This window comes from Myodes glareolus, chromosome 7 (assembly GCF_982192425.1).
Source record: "Myodes glareolus chromosome 7, mMyoGla1.1, whole genome shotgun sequence".
Taxonomy (NCBI): Eukaryota; Metazoa; Chordata; class Mammalia; order Rodentia; family Cricetidae; genus Myodes; species Myodes glareolus.
The window spans coordinates 91980889-92002949 of record NC_142032.1 but is presented as its reverse complement, the minus strand read 5'-3'; the positions used below and the strand labels follow the sequence as shown (position 1 = coordinate 92002949).

The window sequence follows — 22061 nt, the reverse complement described above, 5'->3', positions numbered from 1 at the left end:
TCGCCAAATCAGTCAGCTCCAGGGTTCATGAGAGATCCTGTCTCAGAAAATAAGGTAAAGAGCAATGGGGGATGAGAGCCAGTGTTGACCTCTGGCCTCCACTTGCGTGCACGTGCACCCAGACACACACACGTGCATATACTTACATGTATATACAGATCATACACACAACTTCATTGGTCAAATATTCAAAGGTTGAGAACAGGCAATTCACACATGTAAACTGTAAACCAGTCTTAGGAAGATAAATGTACAGTTCATGCTAAGAGTTGGTAGTCAACATTTCGTATTATTATTAAACATTATCAAAACTAAATAAAAGCCATCAAAATCTCACCTGGGCAGAGCTTTATAGAAACTCATCCACCGGGGCTTTGAAGAGGACATTGTGAAATATCTTCTGTTTCCTTCTAGATAGCAGTGTTACAAAAAGCAAAGGGATCATAAGATGTTCCTTTCTTACCCAACAATTCTTCTTTTGGAAACAGAGTCAAGAAAATCACACTTGAGACAGACAGGGCAGGTAGGTAGATCAGTTGGTTTCCTTTTATCTACACTGACGCAGTCCAAGTGACCAACAAATGCATGATAACTCAAGGGATTTTGATAGACCAGGGTAAATGAAAGTTTTGTTATTATTAAATATCAAGTGAACTTACCTTATAAACATGTGGAAAGCTGTATTTTGAGTGTTAAGTGACAAAACCACAGTGAGAATATTGCAGTTGGACCACAGTATTGCAGTTGGTCCAAACCACGGTTGGACACGGGCTGTGACCATGTCCGTGTGGAAGCTCATCCGGTCCAGCTGCGAGGGTCAGGTAAGAAGCTAGACTTCCCCATCTTTCATTTCCTGTGACGAAAGTGTATGTCTGCTCTGGCCCACTGTTCCTTTGCTGCTCGTTTTAGACATTCTAACCAGAGGCAAGGTTTCCCAAATGGAGAAAAATAAGAACACAGTTGTGACCCCAGAGCTCTGAAGAGTAGGTCTTAGAAGCGAATGCCAGGAGCTTCTTTAGACAGACCCCTCTGGCAAGGACAGCTGCTTCCAGCATGGTATATGCGCTCTCTTTCCGAAACGTGAGCCACAGAGGCTGAAGCATCTTGCTGTCCGAGATGATGAGGCTCTTCTGTGTGTCATGTGAACCCTGTAGCATAACTGTTCACACTTGGCTACTAAAGTGATTCAGCTGTGACTAATATAGCAACCTTCTTAACTGCAGGGAAAGTCAATAGGATCTAGAATAGAGAGCTTTATGTAGTTTTAAAACATCAGATGCTAAAGTAAAAGTGGAAATGGATGGAGACCTTCATTACACAAATGTGAACTTTGAAAAACCTAACTCATGACCTCTTTTTTTTTTTTTTTGGTGTGGTGGGGGTTGTTTTTTGAGGCAATGTCTCAGGTGTCCCAGATTAGCACACTTTGAGGCTGAGAATGACCTTGAACTTCTGATCCTCCTGCCTCTACCTCCTGAATACTGGGGTGACCAGCACCAAGCCCAGTTTTGAAAGTGCTGATAATGACCCACCAGGTAGGTTCTAGAACCCAGGTCTTCTGCAAGAGCAACAAATTCTCTTAACTACTGAGCCATCTCCATTTTCTTCCTTTTTAAAAATAATTTTTGGCATTCATTTATTTTTCTGTGCGTGAAAGTGTGTGATGGGCATTTAGATGCCTCGGTACACTTGGGTGAGAACAGGGTGCAGACGTTGGTTCTCTTCTTCTACCATATAAGTTCTGAGGGTGGAACTCAGGCTGTCAAGCTTGGCAGCAAGTGCCCATGCCCACTCAGATGCCCACTGAGCCATCTTTCCCTCTCCTCCCCTCCCCTCCCTCTCCTTCCCTCCCCTCTCCTGATATGTAAATCAGTGTGAGCTGACATTTGGCCACACAGCTTTATTGGAATTGATGTAGGGAGAACTGTGTGTAACAGGGGAAAAAAGGTGCCCCATGTATTACAGCAACTCTAATTTGGGTTTGGTCATGATATTTAACTTGTTTTGAGATTTTAAATCTCAATAAATAGATTTTTATGTTTATCGAAAAGGTCATATATTATCTCTGGCCAGGAAGAACCACTGAAGGCCTCTCTGTAAGCAGCGTTGTAGACAGCGCAGTCAGCTGACTCACTTTCGCTGTTATTCTGCAGACTCCAGCTCTTTTTGTCCTCTCTTCCTCTTCAAGCACACTTCCAGCCACATCATAGTTCTCTCTAGGGACCATTTACATGTCCCTTGGCAGGGGACATTAGGCAATGTCTAGGGACATTTTTTGGTTTTCGTGCCTGGGAGAGTGGGAGTATGCTAATGGCATCAGGGCGAAGAGGCCAGGCATGCTGTTAAAATCCCTCTGTTTGCAAGACAGTTCCCTGCAGCGAAGGGTATCCAGTGCAGTGGTCAAGAGTGTCTGCCCTGTGCTTGGAGCCAGACTGCAGGTGTGCCAGGTGCTGACATGATGCCACAAGAACAAGACTCCTCTCCAGACAGTTTGCAAGCCGATAATCTCCACTGTCAACTAACATGCTAGCTGTGTCTCTGCGCCATCGTTTCTGCATATCCACTTGCTCATTAGAGATCATTGCCACCTTATTTTACTAAAAGCGCATAGTAAGGGACCCAAGAAAGACACAATGTGAGAAAGTGAAGTAATTTGGCCTAGGCCACACAAACCAGTACCTGATGAGAACTTTTCTCATAATAGGAATGGTAAAAGGGCAGAATTTGTGTTGACTTTTAAATTATGTATACATGCGTGTGCACATGTGCATGCATGTGCATGTGTGTGCATGTATGTGCAGGGTATGTAAAGATGTGTGTGCCTGTGTGTGCATGTGTGTGTATGTGCAGTATATGTAAATATGTGTGTGTATGTGCAGGGTATGTAAAGGTGTGGCTACCTGGATGTGCATGTGTGTGGAGGCCAGGGATCAACATTAGGTATCATCCTCAGTCTCTCTTCACTATTTTTTTAACATTTATTTTATTTGAAATTGCATGTGTCAGTGTGTGTCTGTCTATATGTGTACACATGAATGCAGGTGCCCCCGGAGGTCAGACACATTAGATTCCCCTAGACCTGGAGTGAGGGTGGTTGTGAGTCACCTGATGAAGGTGGTGGGAACCAAATGCTGGTCTTCTGTGAGAGGAGTCTGTACCTTTAACCATGGAGCCCCCTTATTTTCAAGACAGTTTCTCCCTGAGCCTGAGGGTTACCAATTAGTCTGGACGGCTGAGCAATGAGCTTCCAGGATCTGCCTGCCTCTACTTACCACCTGCTGGATTACAGATGTGTGTCATGTCAGGAGCTGCTCCTTACCTCTCCCTGGGATTACAGATGTGTGCCACTATGCCTGACCTTTATGCCGGCTCTTTAATTTTTTTGTTCAATCAAGAGCTTTAGGCAGGTTCGCTTCTTTTGTCTTTGTTTGGACCTTGTGGAATAGACACTCTCTAATATCCATCTAAGATGCACAGAAAATAAGACTCAGTGGAATTTGGCTTATGTTTATGAACTGGTGCCATTTAGAATTAATGTCAGTTTCCCCACTGCACAGTAAATCCCAAGAAGGTACAAACCTTGCTGCTTCTGTGCTGGTGGCAAAACCCTGCTCGTCTCCAGTCTGGCAGCAGGGCACACTGTGTAATGAAGAGAGAAGAGAAGGGAGTGGCTGGGTATTGGGCATCCTTACATGGAGGCCTGGCAGTGGCTTGGCCAATGCATCGTGTTTTCTTTGCTTGAGTGGATTCCTGTGGTTCCTTCCTGCTATGGGCCCTCAGGGCTGTTCATGAGAAAACTGTCCTAGCTACCCCCTAGCCTGGGTTGAGCCTCCTGAGGTGTTTGCCTCTTCTCTTGGACTTTATCGGAACAAGCAAGGCATCTGATCTTGAGTGCTTTCAAACACATGTTAGCCCCTAGGTTTCTATAACCTGCTCTCTTAGGGAGGTGGATGGCCACGTTCCTGCTTGATGAGATTTGATGCCACATGAGACTTGATAGACCCTTTTTTTCCCTGTCTGATATCTGGATATTTTCAGAACCTAGATAATTTTATCCTATTTACATCAAACACGTAGGTAACATTAGACTTTGATATCTGTATTATTTCTGGGGAGGTCTAATAAGATTATGAATGACAGTAATTGACATTACATGCTTTAATTGAATTTCCTTCACTGTGAATCAGAACCTTTTAGCTCAGTCCTACAGTGCAATCTCTAGGTTTTTCTTTCCCATATGCTAATGCATTAAGAAGTAGAGCTGAATAAACTCGCTTTTGGAGAGTCTCTATCCTGTAGATTAAGTGGCATAATGTACGTGAGGGGTCCAGCTTAATGCTGGCCACATAGTCTTTTAATTAAGGACCATTAGGTGAATTTGCATAGATTGTGTCTTTTAGCTACTGGCTAGTTTGAATTAGGCTTCTTATGATATTATGATCATGGATTTGGCAGGTATGACATGTGCCCTTTATTTGCTGACCATGAGTAGCATGTCACTGTGTCCCATGATTTTGTTCTAGGGTTTCTAGAGGGTCGTTGGGGACTTGGAGTTCTCCAAAAGGGAGAAGTTACAACTGGAGATAGCCCCATGTCCCCCTACCCCATCCTCTTCCACCCCCGCTCAACAAAACAAAACTCTTCATCCATCATCCAGAACAACAAACCTGTCAGAGCAGAGGATGCTGGGATGCTGGGTATCAGATCTTTTGGATCTAGCCTTTCCCTTTGTATGGGTGGTAAAAGTACCCAGACCTCAGAGATAAACTTTCTGTGGTACCACCTTCCAGTCTATACCTTCGCCTTCAGGATCAGATGCTGTGAGAAAGGAGAGTCCTCTGCCTACCTCAGGAGACAGTGCCTCCTGTCCAGAAATGATCTTGACCATTTTCATCCCTTTTCTCAGCCTGTCCCCATGTACCTCTGTGGGGTTCCAAGGGACAGACCTTAGTGGTAGCCATCTCTGCTTCCATGATCCAAACAACTTGGGAACAAATCCTGAGCCCCCACAGTACCATTAGAACTCAGGTGAACCGGCCTCTGAGTCTAAGTTATCCATTTAGCTCAGTGCCAACGCCAGTCACCTCACTGCTCCCTCCGCAGGCGGAGCTGCTGAGTGGTCCCAGGCCTGCCTCTCCGGGAAGGGCTTTGCATCAAACCAGGCAAACAGCAAACTCCATGCCCCACAGTGGCAAAAATTTAAAACCAAGAGGGTGTTCTTTTCCTTACTGGTGTCTGGTCTTACAAATGTGGTTCTTCTCTCTCCTTCATTGTCCTCTCCATGCGCTTAGATTTAGACTTCTCCCAGCAGGGAAACACCCACGTAATTATTGGAATAAAACTCTGGAGGATGCCACATGGCCACTGCATGTCTGGCTGGCTAGGGTCATCCAGGTGTATCCACACCTTGCTTCTGCCTACACTCACAACTTCTAGTCTGTACAGGGCTAAGAAGGTTCAGAAGCTCCTTTGTGAAAAGGCCCCCAGCACTGATCCCTGGAAAAGAGCAACACGCTTGAGGTAGATACCCCAACAGAGCAGAAACAGACAGTCCACATCTCGGTTGCCAAGGGGCAGGAGACAGAATCCTGCTTGCTCTTCAGCAGATCCACAAGTCTCAAGTGGCATCATATTAAATTATATAGGCAGCCACTTGTGCTCAGCCGATGCTGTGTTCCGAGTCGTACCAAGCAGGCAAGCAGCAGCCTCCTCAGGAAACGGTGAGAAGGATCCTATCTCTAGCTTCGCAGACCTCCACACATCTGAAGACTATCCCGAAAGCAGGCACAGGGGAACCACACGGAGAGAGGGCGACTGGACAGAAGAAACAATGATTGTGGCTGCAGTCTTAGACCATGGGCTGCGGGGCACTTTGCCCTAAAGGTAGGACCGAACATGGACAGAGCTGAACATGCTAAGGTGGGGGTAAATCCATGTCAAGGGTGCCTTGGCCCGCTCCTGGTATTTGGGTTTGAGATGAGGACCACTCCCTCTTGCTCTTGAGGGACGTGCATGTGTGTACACAGGGCTCTCTGTCTAAGGTGGTTAGACCGGCTGTGTTAGAGACAATAGGGAAAGGATATAAACAGATAAGTAAGCAGTGCAGGACGTAGGCAAGGAAAGCGGTGCCTAATTGGACCTTTTTCTGTTTGTTCTCTGCTCCCATGTACTTTGGCCATGCACAGAGAAATGGCATCTCCCCCCACCCCCGCCACACAGATACCCGTTAACTGTCTCCTGCTAACTGCTTCTTCCAGGATCTGACCGCCAGCTCCTCCACAGCTGGTGCAGAGAGAGTGTCGTGATTATCTCTGGTGGCAGGAGCATGGAAAACACAGGATCTCATTCCTAAGAGCTCACCATCCAATTCTCCCACCTAGTTTGGGATGGCTCAATCCCAACAGGTGTTACTGTGGGTTTGATTGATGGGTGTGCAGGGCTGTTGGGAAGATTTTTCCACTCAGCTTCCATCTTTGGGTAAAATGGGGCTTGAAAATCCCATCTGGGTCTGTGACTGGGCTGAGATGCCTCCTAGGATGTTTGATAGGTTCTTAATCCGTGTTCTGGAAGAACATGGTTAATGAAAACCCAGTGGGTCTTCCTGGTCCCTTAAAGATGTGAAGGGGAATCCTGGTTCCCTTGGGGGATCTCTTTGCTTCCATCACTGATGAATTACACCATGGAGGAAGTCACCATTCACCCCTCCAGCAAACCATTTGTGCTGGAAGTCCCATCCAGAGAGAGTGACTGCTTATGGGGAAGGTATGAGTCAAGAGTGTAGAGTCCAGAGTTAAGTTCCGGGAGGTCCCTAAGCAGGACGAACGTCACCCTGGGGTTGGGATAGCCCTGGGCCAGACACAAAGGAAGGAAGGTGGTGAGAGGGTTCACACCACCACTGATAGCCACTGTTGTTTCCCAGTGTATCCTTAGAGACCAGTGAGAGGTATTTCCAAATTATCTATTTATATAAATGTGCACTTGGGCTGGTGGGGTGGATTGGCTGGTAAAGGTGCTAGCTGCCAAACTTGATGACCTGAGTTTCATCCCTGGAACCACATGATGGGAGGAGAGAACCAACTCCTACAAGTTGTTCTCTGACATCCATACATATAACATGTACACACACACACACACACACACACACACACACACACACACACATGAGTAAACAAATCCAAGAACTTTAAAGCTTTTTAAACTTTAAATTGCATTTGATGTCTTTTCTAACTTCTGTTAAAGACATATTTGGGAAGTCATTGTATATGAAGATTACCACCGCTGCTTGCTATATTTGTTGGTTTTCTTTTGGGGGTGGTATGTGTGCACAGGTGTGGGCGCACAACCTATCCAAAGGCATTGCTGTCATCCCTGATTGCTTTCCAACCCACTGTTGAGGCGGTGTTTCTCACCTGAACCCAGAGCTCACCAGTTTGTCTAGTGTAGCTAGATGTTTGCTCCAGGAAGCCCCTGTCTCTGCCTCTCGTGCATTGGGATTACAGGCGAGCTGAAATGCCCACCTGGCGCGCTCATAAATCCCGGGTATCTGAACCCTGGTCCCCACGCTGAGCCATGTTCTCTTTTTCACCATGGCATTATCTTAGGTGTGACAAGAGGCTTTGCTTTCATCTGCCTCCTTCGTTTTTAAGATAAGCTTTTGGCTTACTTCTGTCCATCATTCTAGTGTGCCATTAAAAGAAAAAGAAAGAAAAGACCCACGTATGGTAGCATCTGCCTGTAATCCAGCACTGGGAAAGTTGAGGTGGGGAATGGCAAAGAGTTTGGGGCCAGTCTCAGTTACATAGTAAGTAAGGTAGAAAGAATAGTTGTTTTCACCAAAATAAATCTGTCAATCAATTCACCCATGATCAATGTTGATCTTGGTACTTCTTGTCTAGTCTCCTGTCTCCACTGAAAAGTTAGTTTGACTTAAACCCCAGATATATGTAATAAATGCAAAAAATATATTTCATATGTAGCTCTTATGCATAAAGATTTTATTTTTTACCATTTATTTAAGGTATAGTTTTTCAGTGTTTAAAATTTATATTTCAGGGAACCATACAAAGTAATGCATTTCATTATAGAAGAATATTTCATTTAAAAAATTATATAGGAAAAAAATCAATGCAACATTTTCAGCTTTTCATTTTCCAAATTTTGATCATTTAGATTACTTTTACGGCATGCTGGAATCAATATTTAATACAACAACAAAAGCCATGTTGGAACTGGTGAATCCCCACTCATGTTCTTTTGAGTCTTTGCAATGTGTTTTCTGAAGAAACTTGTAGAGTTTCTAATAGTCTGGACTATTGGATGGTGGTGTGGCTGAACCTATTTCTCTGGCCCCTACACTCCCCAAAGCTTGCTGGGTAGAGGTGGGGTCAGCACAACTTGTGTCCTGAGGAAGGTGGGAAGCATTACTCCTCATTGCCTCTCTTTCTGTGATCTGGGGACCCCTTGGTGGTTGCTACTTAGATAATTGATCTGTTGGGGCATTGACACATCATTGGTTAGCTGAAATGGTTTATAGACTTTCCAGAGCTGGAGATAGAGCCCCTAGCATCGTACTTTTCTGAGACAGAATCTCTCACTGAGACCTCGGACACACTGATTTCCGGGTGGCTGGCTGACTGCTGAGCCCAGCCATCCTCTTGTCTTTGCCTCACATTGGGATCACAAGCGCTAGTTGCAGCTCCTGAATTTTTACCTGGGTGCTGGGGATTGAACTCGAGTCCTCATACTTGTGCAACAGGCAGCCACCTCCCTGGTGCAGTAGCGTCATTATTAATCCATGGACTTACATATCGTTGAGTTTCAGTCCATTGCTCTTTCCATCTTGGTTGATGAAAGAGGCTTTCTGCCTCTGGCCGGCTGAGGTCTGACTGGTCCTTCCATAGCTGGTAGAAGCCCATAGCTGATGGACTTCTGGAGGTCGGATCACCCAGGCTCATCCCTTGTCTCCTCTATTCTGAATATGTTCAGAACTATACTCAGCCCTTTCTCTCAATGGCATTGACTTTAGACACCACAGCCCAGGTGCTATGGCTATGGGATATCATTTCCCCCACTTCTGAAAATTCAGTCAAACCAAGGCCACCACCAGTCACAGTACCAGCTTCCGTGACAACCACCTCGGCTGTCTTCCCTCTGCCTTCACTATGCTGTCTTCTTCTTTGAGCATCCTCCCTCCAGCCTCTAGCATGGCCATCATATCACCCTTCCCCTCCATGTCTGGGTACTCCCCTGTGCTGCTTGCCCCAAACCATCTTTTTGCACTGTGTGCCTCGTGTGAGCCTGCTCTTTCTTTCACATCCAAGACAAGAGGCTAGGTCATTTCTTAGCGTCTCCTCTCACTTGGTTTTAGAGCCCAAATAGCTTTCCCAGTCATTCTTAGCGCATTAGATCATCTCTGGCAAGCCCCTCTGGCTCTCTCCCAGTGGTCACCCATTACTAGGCACACACTGAGGAGAGGTGGTGAAAGGGCAAATGAGCAGTTACTGAGTGCTCAGGAAGGCGAGTCCTGCTGTGCTGGGCATTTTATGTGCATTATGTCATCATAGCTTGTTACCAGCCTTCGAGCTAAGCAATAGGATTCCCAATTTGGAAAAGAAGAAACCAAGAGGTTGTACTGGGATTCACACGAGGTCTGCCTATCTCCAAAGCCCAGACTAACTCAGTCTTCTTTATCATGGTAGCATGTGTCCTAGACTAGACTTCTGCTTGACTGGATTCCCTGGGGAGGCTCTTCCATCCCCTGCCGCGTGTGTGTGTGTGTGTGTGTGTGTGTGTGTGTGTGTGTGTGTGTGTGTGTGTGTGTGTACGTGCATGCACATTCTCATGGCTAAGTGTGTGCATGTGCATGTAGAAGCCAAGGTCGATCTTGGATGTCCCACCTTACTTTTTTATTTGAGAAGGTTCTTAGCTTGCCTGAAACTCACAATTCAGCTGGGTTGACTGGCCAGCCAGCAAGCCCCAGAGATCCACCGGTCTACACTTCTCTAGCGTTGGAATTATAAGTGCCAGGCACCAGGCAAGCTGCTTATGAGGATGCTGGAGATTATGGCGCTGATTCTCATCCTTGTGTGGCTAGAAACTTCCCAATAGAGCTGTGCCCCTCGCCTCCAGGAGAAACTTTTCAGAGTCACCCTGCCAACTTGCAAAGCCCTCTTTTCTTATCAAGGGGCTGGCATTGCTTTCAGAGTTAAACCCCACATGTTCCTTGTTCTGGTCAGTGCGGCCTTGACTTCACTCTGTGGTGACACCCACAGTTGTGCCAGCCTCTAGCTTGTTCTCCTCTCATCTCTTCAACCCGTGCTGAATCCCTGGAGCCACTGAAGTGCCCCTTTTGACATGCTCTCTCTAATTCTCACTTCCATGCATGTGAGGGCAGCTTCTCCCTTGTTCTCCCTCCAGAACCTAGCATGAGACTAAATGAGTGACTTTTTTTGGTGCTGTGACAAAAGCCTCTGAAGGAAGGAAAGGTTGACTTTGACTCAGAGTTTGAGCTACAGTCCTTCATAGCAGAGAAGGCAGAGTGACGGGAGCCGGAAGCAGCTGGTCACATGTCCTCTGCATCCAGGAAGCAGTGAGAGAACACCGATGCTCACCTCGGCCTCTCCTTTTCATTCATTCAGGCGCCCCAATCCACAAAATTGCGCCACCACATTCAGGGTGGGTCTTCTCAGTTAAGCTTTTCTGGAAATGCCCCCATAGACACAACCAGAGGTGTGTTTCCATGGTAATTGTAAATCTAGTCAAGTGACAGTCAAGATTGACCATCTCTGTGGCCCAAGAACGTTGCTCATCGCAGCTGCTGGGTGTGCATTTAAATGGACACATAACGCACGGTACCGGCTATCCCATGCTCACTCACACAGGTTCAACCTAAGTTGCTTTGAAATGCTCTTCGTAATGTAATATCCTGTAGCCTTTGCTGCTCTGAGCTTCTGTTATATGTGTTCATTTCTGTCTCTAAGTTAAATCATGCTCCGTGCTTGGGAGATGCTACTGGAATGAGGATCCCAATGCATTGCCTTGTGCAGAGTCGGACCCAATAATTATCCATTGAATGGCATCAAATGGAAGGTTGCGCAGAAGGCTGGCTCAGGGGAGGTACGGTCCCGCAATCAACAGAATGCAGACAGTTAAAGCAGTTCGACTCACTACAATTTCTTTTTAATAGATTTTTCTGTACAGATTTGCTGTCAACATGGGTTGTTGGTTTTGAAAAAGATAAATAACCAGAGAACTGTGATGGCGCTCATGGTGCAGAGGCTGGCAGCCTGTGCCATTTCTGGTGCCATGCTCCGTGAATTTCCAGGTTAGCACTGAGGCGGTCTAGGCACAATTGCCTCACACCAAATATCCTCAACTCCCATGTTCTGGACAAATGCATATTACCGACTCTGCTCCTCCATGGGTGCCTTGGTCCTCCATCCTTTCTGGTCCCTTCTGGAAGCCCAGAGCTTCCAGGGATTAATGTTGACTCTGGTGTAAAAAGAAGAACTGATCATTTGGCTGTGGGTCTCTGCTGGAAGGGAAGAACAGCCCAGCAGCCCACGTCGCTATCCTGTTCACTCATTCAGTAAATGCATGTTAAGCATTCATTGTGTGTTGGATGCTGGCAGATGCTGATGGGCAATTCTTGGGCCTTTTGGAGTCACAGGGGATGCATGTGTTCTTCAGATATGCACACGGGTATGTAATTGCACAGTGCTGGGTGAGATGGACAGGAAAGCAGAGACCTCTGGGAACAAAAAGGCCTCATGCCACCTTTATCATAAAGTCCATTCTCTCTCCCATCTGGGTCTTTCTGGACACTCTGGTGTTCTCCTACCACTTGGAGCTCTTTCAGGTCAGCCCTTGGCACACTAGACTTTGGGTGTGCATGCAGACCTTTAATGTCTCCTGTCCGAGTTTCATTTCTGGGATTAAAAAAAAAATACCTTGATGAAAAGCAATTTAGGGGAGAAAGGGTTTGTTTTCTTTTCAGAATTGCGGGTTAAGGTCCATTGTTGTGAAGTGTAGTAGTGTAGTCAAGGCAACAGGAACTTAAAGCGACTAATCACATCACACTCGCAGTCAAGAACAAAGACAAGTAAAGGCACCCATGATAGCTTACTTGCTTGTGTTCAGTTAGATTTCTCCACTAGAGAAATTCTAAGAGTTCAGTTGGAAACTCTTGCACAGTTTAAGAATCCCTGCCTAAAGGATGATGCTGCCTACAGTAGGCTGCGTCTTCCCCTGTCAATTAATTTAATTAAGACAATCTCACATGAACGTGTCCGAAAGTCAGCCCAATGTAGACAGTTTCTCGTTGAGACTCTTCCCAACTGAATCTAAGCTGGATCAGGTTTATAATTAAAGGTAACTATTTAATGTTTTATTAAACGACATATTTTTCTCTGCTTCCCTCCCTTTCTTCCGCCCTCCCCTACTACCCTCTCCCATGATCCCCACGCTCCCAAATTACTCAGGAGATCTTGTCTCTTTCTATTTCCCATGTAGATTAGATCCATGTATGTCTCTCTTAGGGCCCTCTTTGTTGTCTAGTTTCTCTGGGATTGTGAATTGTAGGCTGATTTTTCTTTGCTTTATGTCTAAAAGCCACTTAAGAGTGAGTACATATTAAATTTGTCTTTCTGGGTCTGGGTTACTTTACTCAATATGGTGTTTTCTAGATCCACCCATTTGCCTGCAGATTTCAAGATGTCATTATTTTTTTCTGCTGTGTAGTACTCTGGATTGTGCAAATGTACCACGTCTTCCTTATCCATTCATCAGTCAAGGGGCATTTAGGTTGTTTCCAGGTTTTGGCTGTGGCAAACAATTCTGCTGTGAACATAGTTGAGCGCATGTCCTTGTGGTACGATCGAGCATCCTTTGGGTATATAACTATCATACACACCATTTGTCGTTCCATCAGACAGAGGGTTTATCCCCTTCCTGTGGCTCTGTGGTTGTGACAATGGGCTGAACTAGCTCCAGATTTCAGCTCTGTTCCCCAGAGAGCTGTAAAGGGGAAACTAATATTTGGGAAGCACGAGACCTGACCTCACTCTCGGAAGCTTGCTCAAGAGGCTGTAAGGCTGTAGGACTCTGATGAGAGCAAGTTGCCTGCTCCGTGGGATTTGACATTCTCTCAGATCAGCCTGGGTAAGGTCAGGACACCCTCAGAAGCTCCTATGTGGTCATGTCATGGAGCCAGGACTAAGAAATGACGTAGGCCTAGTGTCATAATACAAAGAACAGGGTTCTGCTTCAGGTCTAATCTGTTCTTCATTGCTCTGTCCTTAGAGGAGAATAAAATATGTCCTGCTCAGATTTCTTTCTAAAAATAGACTCGTTATCTCCCACCAGACTCTTGAGGTTTCTCTCTGGTGTGAGAGGTCTTGAGCCCCTCCATGGGTACAACAGAAATTTGTACCTCACGGCTACGCCCAGCCACCTCTGTGTTGGCTCACCTATAGTAGACAGCGTAGGTGTCGGTGTAATTAACCTCCTCTGCTTTTCTGGCCAGGGTCTAGCTCCTGGACCCCCACAACCTGTGCCTAGCATGGCTTGAAAGTGTGGAGGCAGTTGGGGTGAGGAACTTAGCTGATGGGAAGTCTCTGAGAGGTGCTTCCTACAAGGTCCCTCTCTCCCTCTTAATTCCACAGCTTCCATTAGATTAATTCCCTACTGGCTGGTTAGGATAAACTGCCACATTAGAGGAAGGAGATTATCACTTCTTGCAGTCCTTGGTCCAGCACATGCACCTGATCAGGGTTTCACGTAGCCCAGGCTGATCTCAAACTCAATATGTAGTCAAGGATGACAATGTCTGAGTCTTGTGCCACCACCTCCTGAGTGCTAGGATTATAGCTATGTTACCTCCAGCCTGGCTGATGTGGTGCTGGGGGTCAAACACAAGAGCTCATGCATGTCAGGCCAGCATTGTGCCAGCTGAGCTCACCCATAACCCTTCACAGTTGGCAGACCCTGCTGCTGCTCCTCGAGGTCTGGAAACTCCCTAAATGCCCAGCAGCTACAGACTGGTTAAGTCATGCGTGTGTGAGGCCTGGGAAAAACTGTAAGGAGTTACTACATTTCCCTGAGACCATCGCTCACCAATGCGTTTCCTTGTTATTTCTTTGATTTTTAGCAAATTTAAATACATTTTAATTGTTTTCTGTTTGCTTGTTTGGGGGGGGTGTATGTATGTACCTGTGTGTGTACGTATGTACCTGTGTGTGTACGTATGTACCTGTGTGTGTATGTTACCTGTGTGTGTATGTATGTACCTGTGTGTGTACGTATGTACCTGTGTGTGTACGTATGTACCTGTGTGTGTACGTATGTACCTGTGTGTGTACGTATGTACCTGTGTGTGTATGTTACCTGTGTGTGTATGTATGTACCTGTGTGTGTATGTATGTACCTGTGTGTGTATGTTACCTGTGTGTGTATGTATGTACCTGTGTGTGTATGTTACCTGTGGAGGTCAGAAGACAACAGGCAGAAGTCCCTTCTTTCTTTCTACCGTATGAGGATGAAATTCAGATCATTGGGTTTGGTGGCCAGCACTATTATTCACTGAGCTATCTCACACAGCCTGGCTTTTATATTTTCAAAGTTCTCTTAAATGAATTAAGAGCACTTGATACTCTTGGCAGAGGACCCAGGTTCAATTCCCAGCACCCACATGGCAGATCCCAACCATCCATGACTGCAGCCCAAGGGCATCTAATGCTTTTTTTCCTCCTGACCTCTGAAGACATCAAGCTTGCAGATGGTACACGTGCATACATGTAGACATATCATTCATACATATAAAATAAAAGTGGCTAGGGACCCTTAAGCACAACATTTGCAGTCATTCCAAATAAAGAACCTTTGGCTTTGCATGGAAAAGCTGAAGTAATGACATCCCTATGTGTTTCCAACAACAAAATAGCATAGTATGTGTTTTCAGGCTTTTTTTTTAGAGGTGCAGATTTGTGTTTGGGAAATATTCCATCTGCTTCATCCAATAAAACATACAGTTTCATATATATAGCTGTTAGATGGAGTTGGGCACGTATAGCATGGTATGAAGGATGTGAACTCTTGAACTGATTGGCCTGACATCAAAAAGCTTTACTTTCTAGTGACCTTGGCCTCTCTGGGTCTTATTTTTCCTTGTGTGCATGGAGGGGGATTATTAGGGATAGTAAATAAGTGTGGGAGTCAGTGTGTTGCACAGGCACATGTGAGCCATGCCTGTGTGTCTGGTCCGAGGGAAGGACAAGCGATTTGCTCTCCTAACATCATCTCATGGTGCACACAGACTGAGCTTCCACACGTGGTGTCCTTCAGAATGAACTATCCCGTCTTGACTCAGGAGCAAACGGGCCCAGTCAGAACACAGCACCCATGTCTGCCCACGGCCACACTCAGTTGTCACTTGCACAGGGTGATTGAGTAGCCAGTGTACTGCTTCTTCAGCAGAGTCACTGCGCTAATAAGTGCCATCTGTCAGAATTAATAAAAAAAGGCTTTGGATGTTGAAGGTGGAAGATTCACAGAGGAGCTGTAGAAAGGAAACTTAATCCAAGGGTTGTACAAAGACAAAGTGAGAAACACACCCAATACATCGCTGTGGCTCACTATACCCGAGGCGTGCCCTGTGCTCTCTGGATTGGGTCAGAGCTCCCTGGGGAATGTTAGTGTGTTGCACTGATGGTTTTGTTTTAACTGTCTACTTGATACAGCCTAGAATCACCTGGAAAGAGTTTTAATGAGGAATTGTCTAGATCAGGTTGACCTATGGGGATGTTTGTAGAGGACTGGCCTGATTGCTAATTTATGTAAGAAGATAAAGCCCATTGCAGGCGGCACCATTCCCTAGGCAGTTGGTCTTATATATGAGAGTGAAGTATGCAGGCCTCTATTTGCTCATTGTTTCTCTGCTCCTGACTGAAGATATGATATTTAAGTTCCTGTCTTGACTTTTCACAATAATGGACTCTAATCTGGAATTGTGAGCTCTTTCTTCCGTATATTGCTTTTTGTCAATATATTTAACCACATCTACAAAATGAAACTAGAACAAACACCCTCTTCCCAGAAAAGCATCGCCCACACTAAGTGTGACGATTAGGTCCCTGGTACTTTGCTAGAATCTGAGATTCTAGCATATCTAGCAATCTAGCATATCTAGCATATGGTGATCTAGCAATCACCATAGGGATTGGCCAGCTCCAGCAATTTGGAAATCATCTGCAATATATTCTTGACTCCTGGTATCAGAGGTACCTCCACTATGCCTAGAAGCCAGAAAGATAAGCAGGATTAGTTCTACTGACTAGACAGCTCACCAGACATATAGTTACCCAGCTAGATTAAATTCTGTATTCTTCTGAAAGCTTAGGATGTGTGAACATACCCAGATTCACACCTATCCATGGCGATGTGGTGCCTCACCTTTATATACACTCAGAACATCATACAACCATCTGCTTGAGTAGGAATAGACTTTAAAATTTCGCTCCTTCCACTTTGTGGGTTCTGGGAGTCGAATTCAGGTCCTCAGGCTTGCTGGCAAGCACTTTACTTGCTGAGCTATTTCACCAGCCCTGGGTAGACTTTAAAGCCAAGGCAATGATATGGTTCTCCGTCTAAAAAGGCAGCAAACCATTGCATGGAAAAAACAAAGCCTACTGATGTGCTGTTCCCCTGAACCTCCTTGCCTTGTGCCGTCTAAATTGAACTCTCATGGCTTGCTAAGACCTCAGCAGATGTTTCCATTCACATTTTTGACTGCCTGGAGCCAAACAGTAGTTCTGCCCCCTCTCTCTGAGCTTGCTAGCAATTGGAGGGCAGTTGTACCACGTGCTGGGCAGAACAATAAAATCATGCCCAGGGTCATTGCTTGGCTACTTTCCAACTCTGCAGCGGCCATAAAGCCTACCAAATTAAAAACTGACAGAGGACTATGGATCCTTCCATCCCTTCCCATCACACTGCCAGCCCCTCCCCCAGGGTGTGTGTGTGTGTGTGTGTGTGTGCGCGCGCGCGCGTCTAAATAGTTACAGAAGGTATAGGAGCATGTGGTTCAACTCTGGCCTTGTGTTGAGGCCACTAAGACCTGGCTCTTGCCCCATCTATAATAGCTATGGAAACAAGTATTATTTTTGTTGTTTTTCAAAGTAATAGAGTTTCCCTTGTTTGAGGGACTGGGTGGGCAGCATCAGGGCTTTGCATTTTATTTTGATAATCGAGAAGATGGAAGTGAACCCATATGTTGCAAGGAAGGGCAAGGGGAGAAGAGAATGTTCCTAGTCTATGGAAAAAAACCATTGTAGACTTTATGATCTTTCCAGAGATACCCAAGCCCTGACTCCCAGGAAATGTTGGAAAAAAAGAACTTTATGTGACACAATGGGATAGAATTTGTGTGGGAGAGTCCCTGCTGGATTACCCAGGTGGACCTAGTGTAAGCACAAGGTACTTGAAAGTGAACAAGGGACACAGAAAAAAGGCCAAAGAGATGCAACAGGAAAACTTACCCCCTCCTCCAGTACTGGCTTTGGAGATGGAACTAAGAAGGAACTAAGAGACAAGGAATTTGGGCAAAGAGATGAGAACACAGTTACCTTAGAAGCCCATGGAAGGATGCAGCCCCGCTGATGTCTCCACTTTAACCCAATGAGACCCACGTTGGGCTCTAACCTACAGCTCTTACTGTAATCTACCATGTTTCCAGTAGCTGACTTTTGCTGCAGCTGAAAACTCGCACATAAACTCTGGACACGAAGATCCCTCTCAGGGACCGTGAATATAAAATAAAAACTTGGGTTTGGGGAGATGTGAGCAGATCACTGAGCCTTCAGTGGTAGATCCACTTATGAGACCCACCTAGAAAGTGAAAACACTCCCTTAAGTATCCTTAAGCATGGAGGAAGCTCTTCATTACCTGAAGCTTTTGTATTGGTTGCTTTCGTCTCTGTCATTGTGATAAAGCACCAGGCAGAAGCAACTGGAGGAAGGAAGCGCGCTGGCTCTCCGTCGAAGATACAGTCCATCATGGCAGGGAAGCCTCAGCAGCTTGAGTGTGAGGAAGCCGGTCGTACTGAGTCTGAGGTCACAGAGCCAAGAGATGAGCGCCGGTGCTCAGCTCCCCTTTTCCTTTGTTTTCAGTCTGTGCCCACAGCCCATGGGATGGTGCCACCAACATCCAGGGTGGATCCTCCCTCCTCAGTTAAACCTTTTTGGGAACACCCCAGTGGACATACGCCATGGTTGATTTTAAACCCAAGCAAGTTGACAGTGTCGCTGGACCATCACACCACAGCCCTGGACAATGGGATTTCTTCCTAGCTTCTTGGACTCTTGAATCATAATGAGTATAGCCCTTGTTGTGGGACTTTGTGATGATCTCGGTGTATTATTTCTGTACAGATATATCTAGAAAACTGTATTCAGCATGAATAAATCAACCACCATCTTCCTGGGGAAGGGAAGAAACCTACATGTCCCATAAAATTAGGGATTTCTTTCTACCCTCCTCCCATGATGGTGTATATTTTTCTACAACAGTAGTGTCTTAGGGTTTATGTTGCTGTGATGAAACACCATGACCAAAGCAACTTGGGGAGGAAAGGGTTTCTTTGACTTGCACTTCCCTATAACTGTTCATCATCAAAGGAAGTTAGAACAGGAGCTCAAAGAGGGCAGAAACTTGGAGGCAGGAGCCGATATAGAGGCCATTTGGAGGGGTGCAGCTTACTGGCTTGTTCATCATGGCTTGCTCAGCCTGCTTTCTTATAGAACCTAGGCTCCCCAGCTCAGGGGTGGCACCGCCCACAGTGGGTTGGGCCCTCCATTATTGACCACTAAGAAAATGCCCTATACCTGAATCTTATGGAGACATTTTCTCATCTGAGGCTCCCTCCTTTGAGGTGATGCTAGCTTGTGCCAAGCTGACATAAAACTAACCAGGACAAGTAGTAAATTTAGATTAACTTTTTAAAATATTCTTTTGGCATAGTTTTAGATTCACAGAAGAACTGCAAAGAGCTTCCTCATACCCCACCCCCACTTCCCACACTTACTAATTAATACCTCACATTGTTAAATTAATACCTCACATTGTTAAATGCAGGGTGTTTGTTAAAACTGTCGCTCAGCATCACAGTGGTTGGTTTGGTTGTTTTCATATTTTTTTAAACATTTATTTGTTGTGGTGTAGGAGTATATGACTGTATGGCATACATGTGGAGGTCAGAGGACAGCTTTCAAAAATGAGTTCTCTCCTTCTACCATGTAGGTTCCATGGATTGAAGTCAGCAAACACCTTGACCTGCTGACCCATCTCACTAGCTCTGGTCTTGGTTTTAAAGACAGAACCTCATATATCCCTAGCTGACCTCAAACTTATGTGAGGCCAAGGCTGGCCTTGAACTCCTGATCCTCTTGCCTCCACTTCCCAAGCCCTGGGACCACAGGTGTGGGGCACTATGCCCAGTTCCTTCCTCTGTTAAGGTCCCTTTGGCTGCAAGTCTTGTAGACTTGGGTTTAGGTAACCTGATAGTTCTGAGGAGAGGTTTGGGGGTTTTGTTGTTGTTTTGCTTTCTTTTCTTTTTTTTCTTTTCTTTCCTTTCCTTTTCTTTCTTTCTTTCTTTCTTTTTTCTTTCTTTCTTTCTGTGTGTATGAGTATTTTGCTGGCATGTATGTTTGTGAGCTACATCCATGCCTGGTATGAATGAGGGGTAGGAGAAGGGGTCAGATCCCTTTGAATGGCAGTTAGAGACAGTTGTGAGCCACCAAATGGGTGTTGAGACTTGAACCCAGGTCCTTTAGAAGAGCAGCCAGTGTTCTTAACTGGTACCATTTCTCCAGTCCCTGGAGAAGTATTTTTGAGGTTTTCTTTCTACTGGGATGTGGCTGCAGTCTTTCTCCTCGTTAGACTTTGGGATGTGGCTTTGGGGAAGAAAAGACAAAGTAGCATTGTTACGTCATCATATCAATAGTGTGCAGAACCAACATGCCGCATGGCTGATAACATTGACCTGGCCATGTGACTGAGGCAGCCCATTAGGATGCACCAGTGTAAAGTCCCTCTTCCATATATTACTCTAGAACGAGGTAGGTAGCTGTTTCAACCCACACCTAAGGAGTGGGGAATGGTAACCCAGTTTGAGCAGCAAAGATTGACTACTTTATCTGGAATTTTATTTTGTTTGTTTGTTTGTTTGGGAGACAGGGGCTCTCTAATGCCAGTAGTTCTCAACTTGTGTGTCATGATCCCCATGGATGGGGGATCTAACAACCATTACATAGGGATTACCTAAAACTATTGGAAAACTGCCACATTTAGTGACACTCGCCTTTCATTCCAGCACTCGGGAAACAGAGGCGGGCTGGTCTCTGTGAGTTTGAGGCCAGCCTGGTCTACATAGCAAGTTCCAGACAGCCAGGACTGCATCAAATAATAACCACACATGTGCATTTATGTGTGTTTGCAGGCATGTACTTGCTGCTGTGCACCTGTGGTGGTCAGAGGACACCCTTCAGTGTCAGTCCTTGCTTTCAGTCATTTTGTCACAGTGTGTGCCAGCCTAGCTGGGTGTGAGCTTCCGGGAATTCTTCTGTCTCCGCTTTCCATCTCCCCATAGAAGCACTGGGATTACAGCTGAGCGTTCCCATGCCCAGTGTGGGTGCTGGGGATCAGACTCAAGTCCTCATGCTTGCCCAGCAAGGGCTATATCCTCTGAGCATCTCTCCAGCCCCTCTTCATTCTTTAGCAGCGTCCTTCACAGAGTAGGTGTTTTAATAAGATTCAATAGATTTCTTTTATAGATGTTCCTTTTACTGTTTTATCTTAAAAATGCATTGCCATACACTAGGTCATAGCTCCATACTTTAGATTTTGATCTGTGTCTTCGCTGACTTTTCTACAGTCACTGTAGGATCCTTTGTTAAAAAGACAGTTTTCCATGTGGAATTGCCTTTATGTTTTAGCAGAGATGCATTGGGGATGCTGGGATAAAGTTCAGTGGGTAAAGTACTTGCCCAGCACGCACAAAGCCCTGGGTTCCATCCCTACCAATGTGATAAAACGTTCCTATAATCCCAGCAGTGAGGAGGTAGAAGCCTGGGATCAAGAGTTCAAGATCACCCTCAACTGCATCCCAAGTTCAAAGATAGCCAGGGATCCATGAGACCCTGTCTGGTTTGTTTCTGAGTTCTCTGTCCTATGCCATTGGGCTTTTATCAACGCCGTCCTGGTTTGACTATGATAGCTTTGCTGGTATTTGAAGTCGGCTGTCAGCACTCTGTGCTGCCTTTGCTTGTGAGCTTCAGGATTAGTTTGTCAGTAACAAGGAAGTACTTCCCACGGTTTTACCTGAGAGGTTTATATTGCCCAAATGTCAATCCTATCCACATTTAGTTTGGTTCCTCCCTAAGCATTGTGTGTTTGTGCTACTGCAGCAACACGGCTTTCAGTTTCAAATTCCAGTCGTTCTTTGTGTCTGTGGGAGGGCAGTCAGCTTGTGCAGTGATAATGGCAGCTCCTGCAGCCTTGGAGACTCCCTTATGTCTTCTTCATTGGGGGCATTCTGCCTTTACTTTCTCCTTATGGTTTTTTTTTTTGCGGGGGGGGGGTTCGAGACGGGGTTTCTCTGTAGTTTTTGGCGCCTATCCTGGAACTAGCTCTTGTAGACCAGGCTGGCCTTGAACTCACAGAGATCCACTTGCCTCTGCCCCCGAGTGCTGGGATTAAAGGCGTGCGCCACCACCGCCCAGCCTATTTCCTTATGATTAAGCCCACGACTCTAGGCCCATCCACTTCTCTGCCCCGCCCTTGTTTCCCCTCCGTGAATGTGCGTACTCCAAAACTGTGTTCAGACACCATGGCCACTGTCTCAACCTCTATCCTGTTTTCCTAAACCTCCCTACTTTTACATATATGTGCTTTGGTGGAGAGGGGCTCGACTTGTGTTAGACGAGAATTTAGGTGATTCAAAGTCCCGCTCAAATGGCCCTTTTTTCTAGGAACCCCTCCACCCCCCAGACTTCAGCATCAGAATCAGCCT

The 22061-nt window shown here is 45.8% G+C and overlaps 1 protein-coding gene across 2 annotated transcripts in view; it reads left to right on the top strand.

Moving 5' to 3' along the window:
* Positions 1-22061, top strand: part of Parva (parvin alpha) — a 155401-nt gene that overhangs the window by 79978 nt on the left and 53362 nt on the right. The window contains exon 1 of one of the 2 annotated variants that reach the window (XM_085692917.2): positions 5841-5883. The exons of the other annotated variant lie outside the window; for it this stretch is intronic. Within the exon in view, the coding sequence (XP_085549043.1) occupies positions 5856-5883 (28 nt within the window). The 5' untranslated portion in view covers positions 5841-5855. Of the gene's footprint in view, positions 1-5840; positions 5884-22061 lie in introns of those variants that run through there. 2 annotated transcript variants of the gene reach the window in all.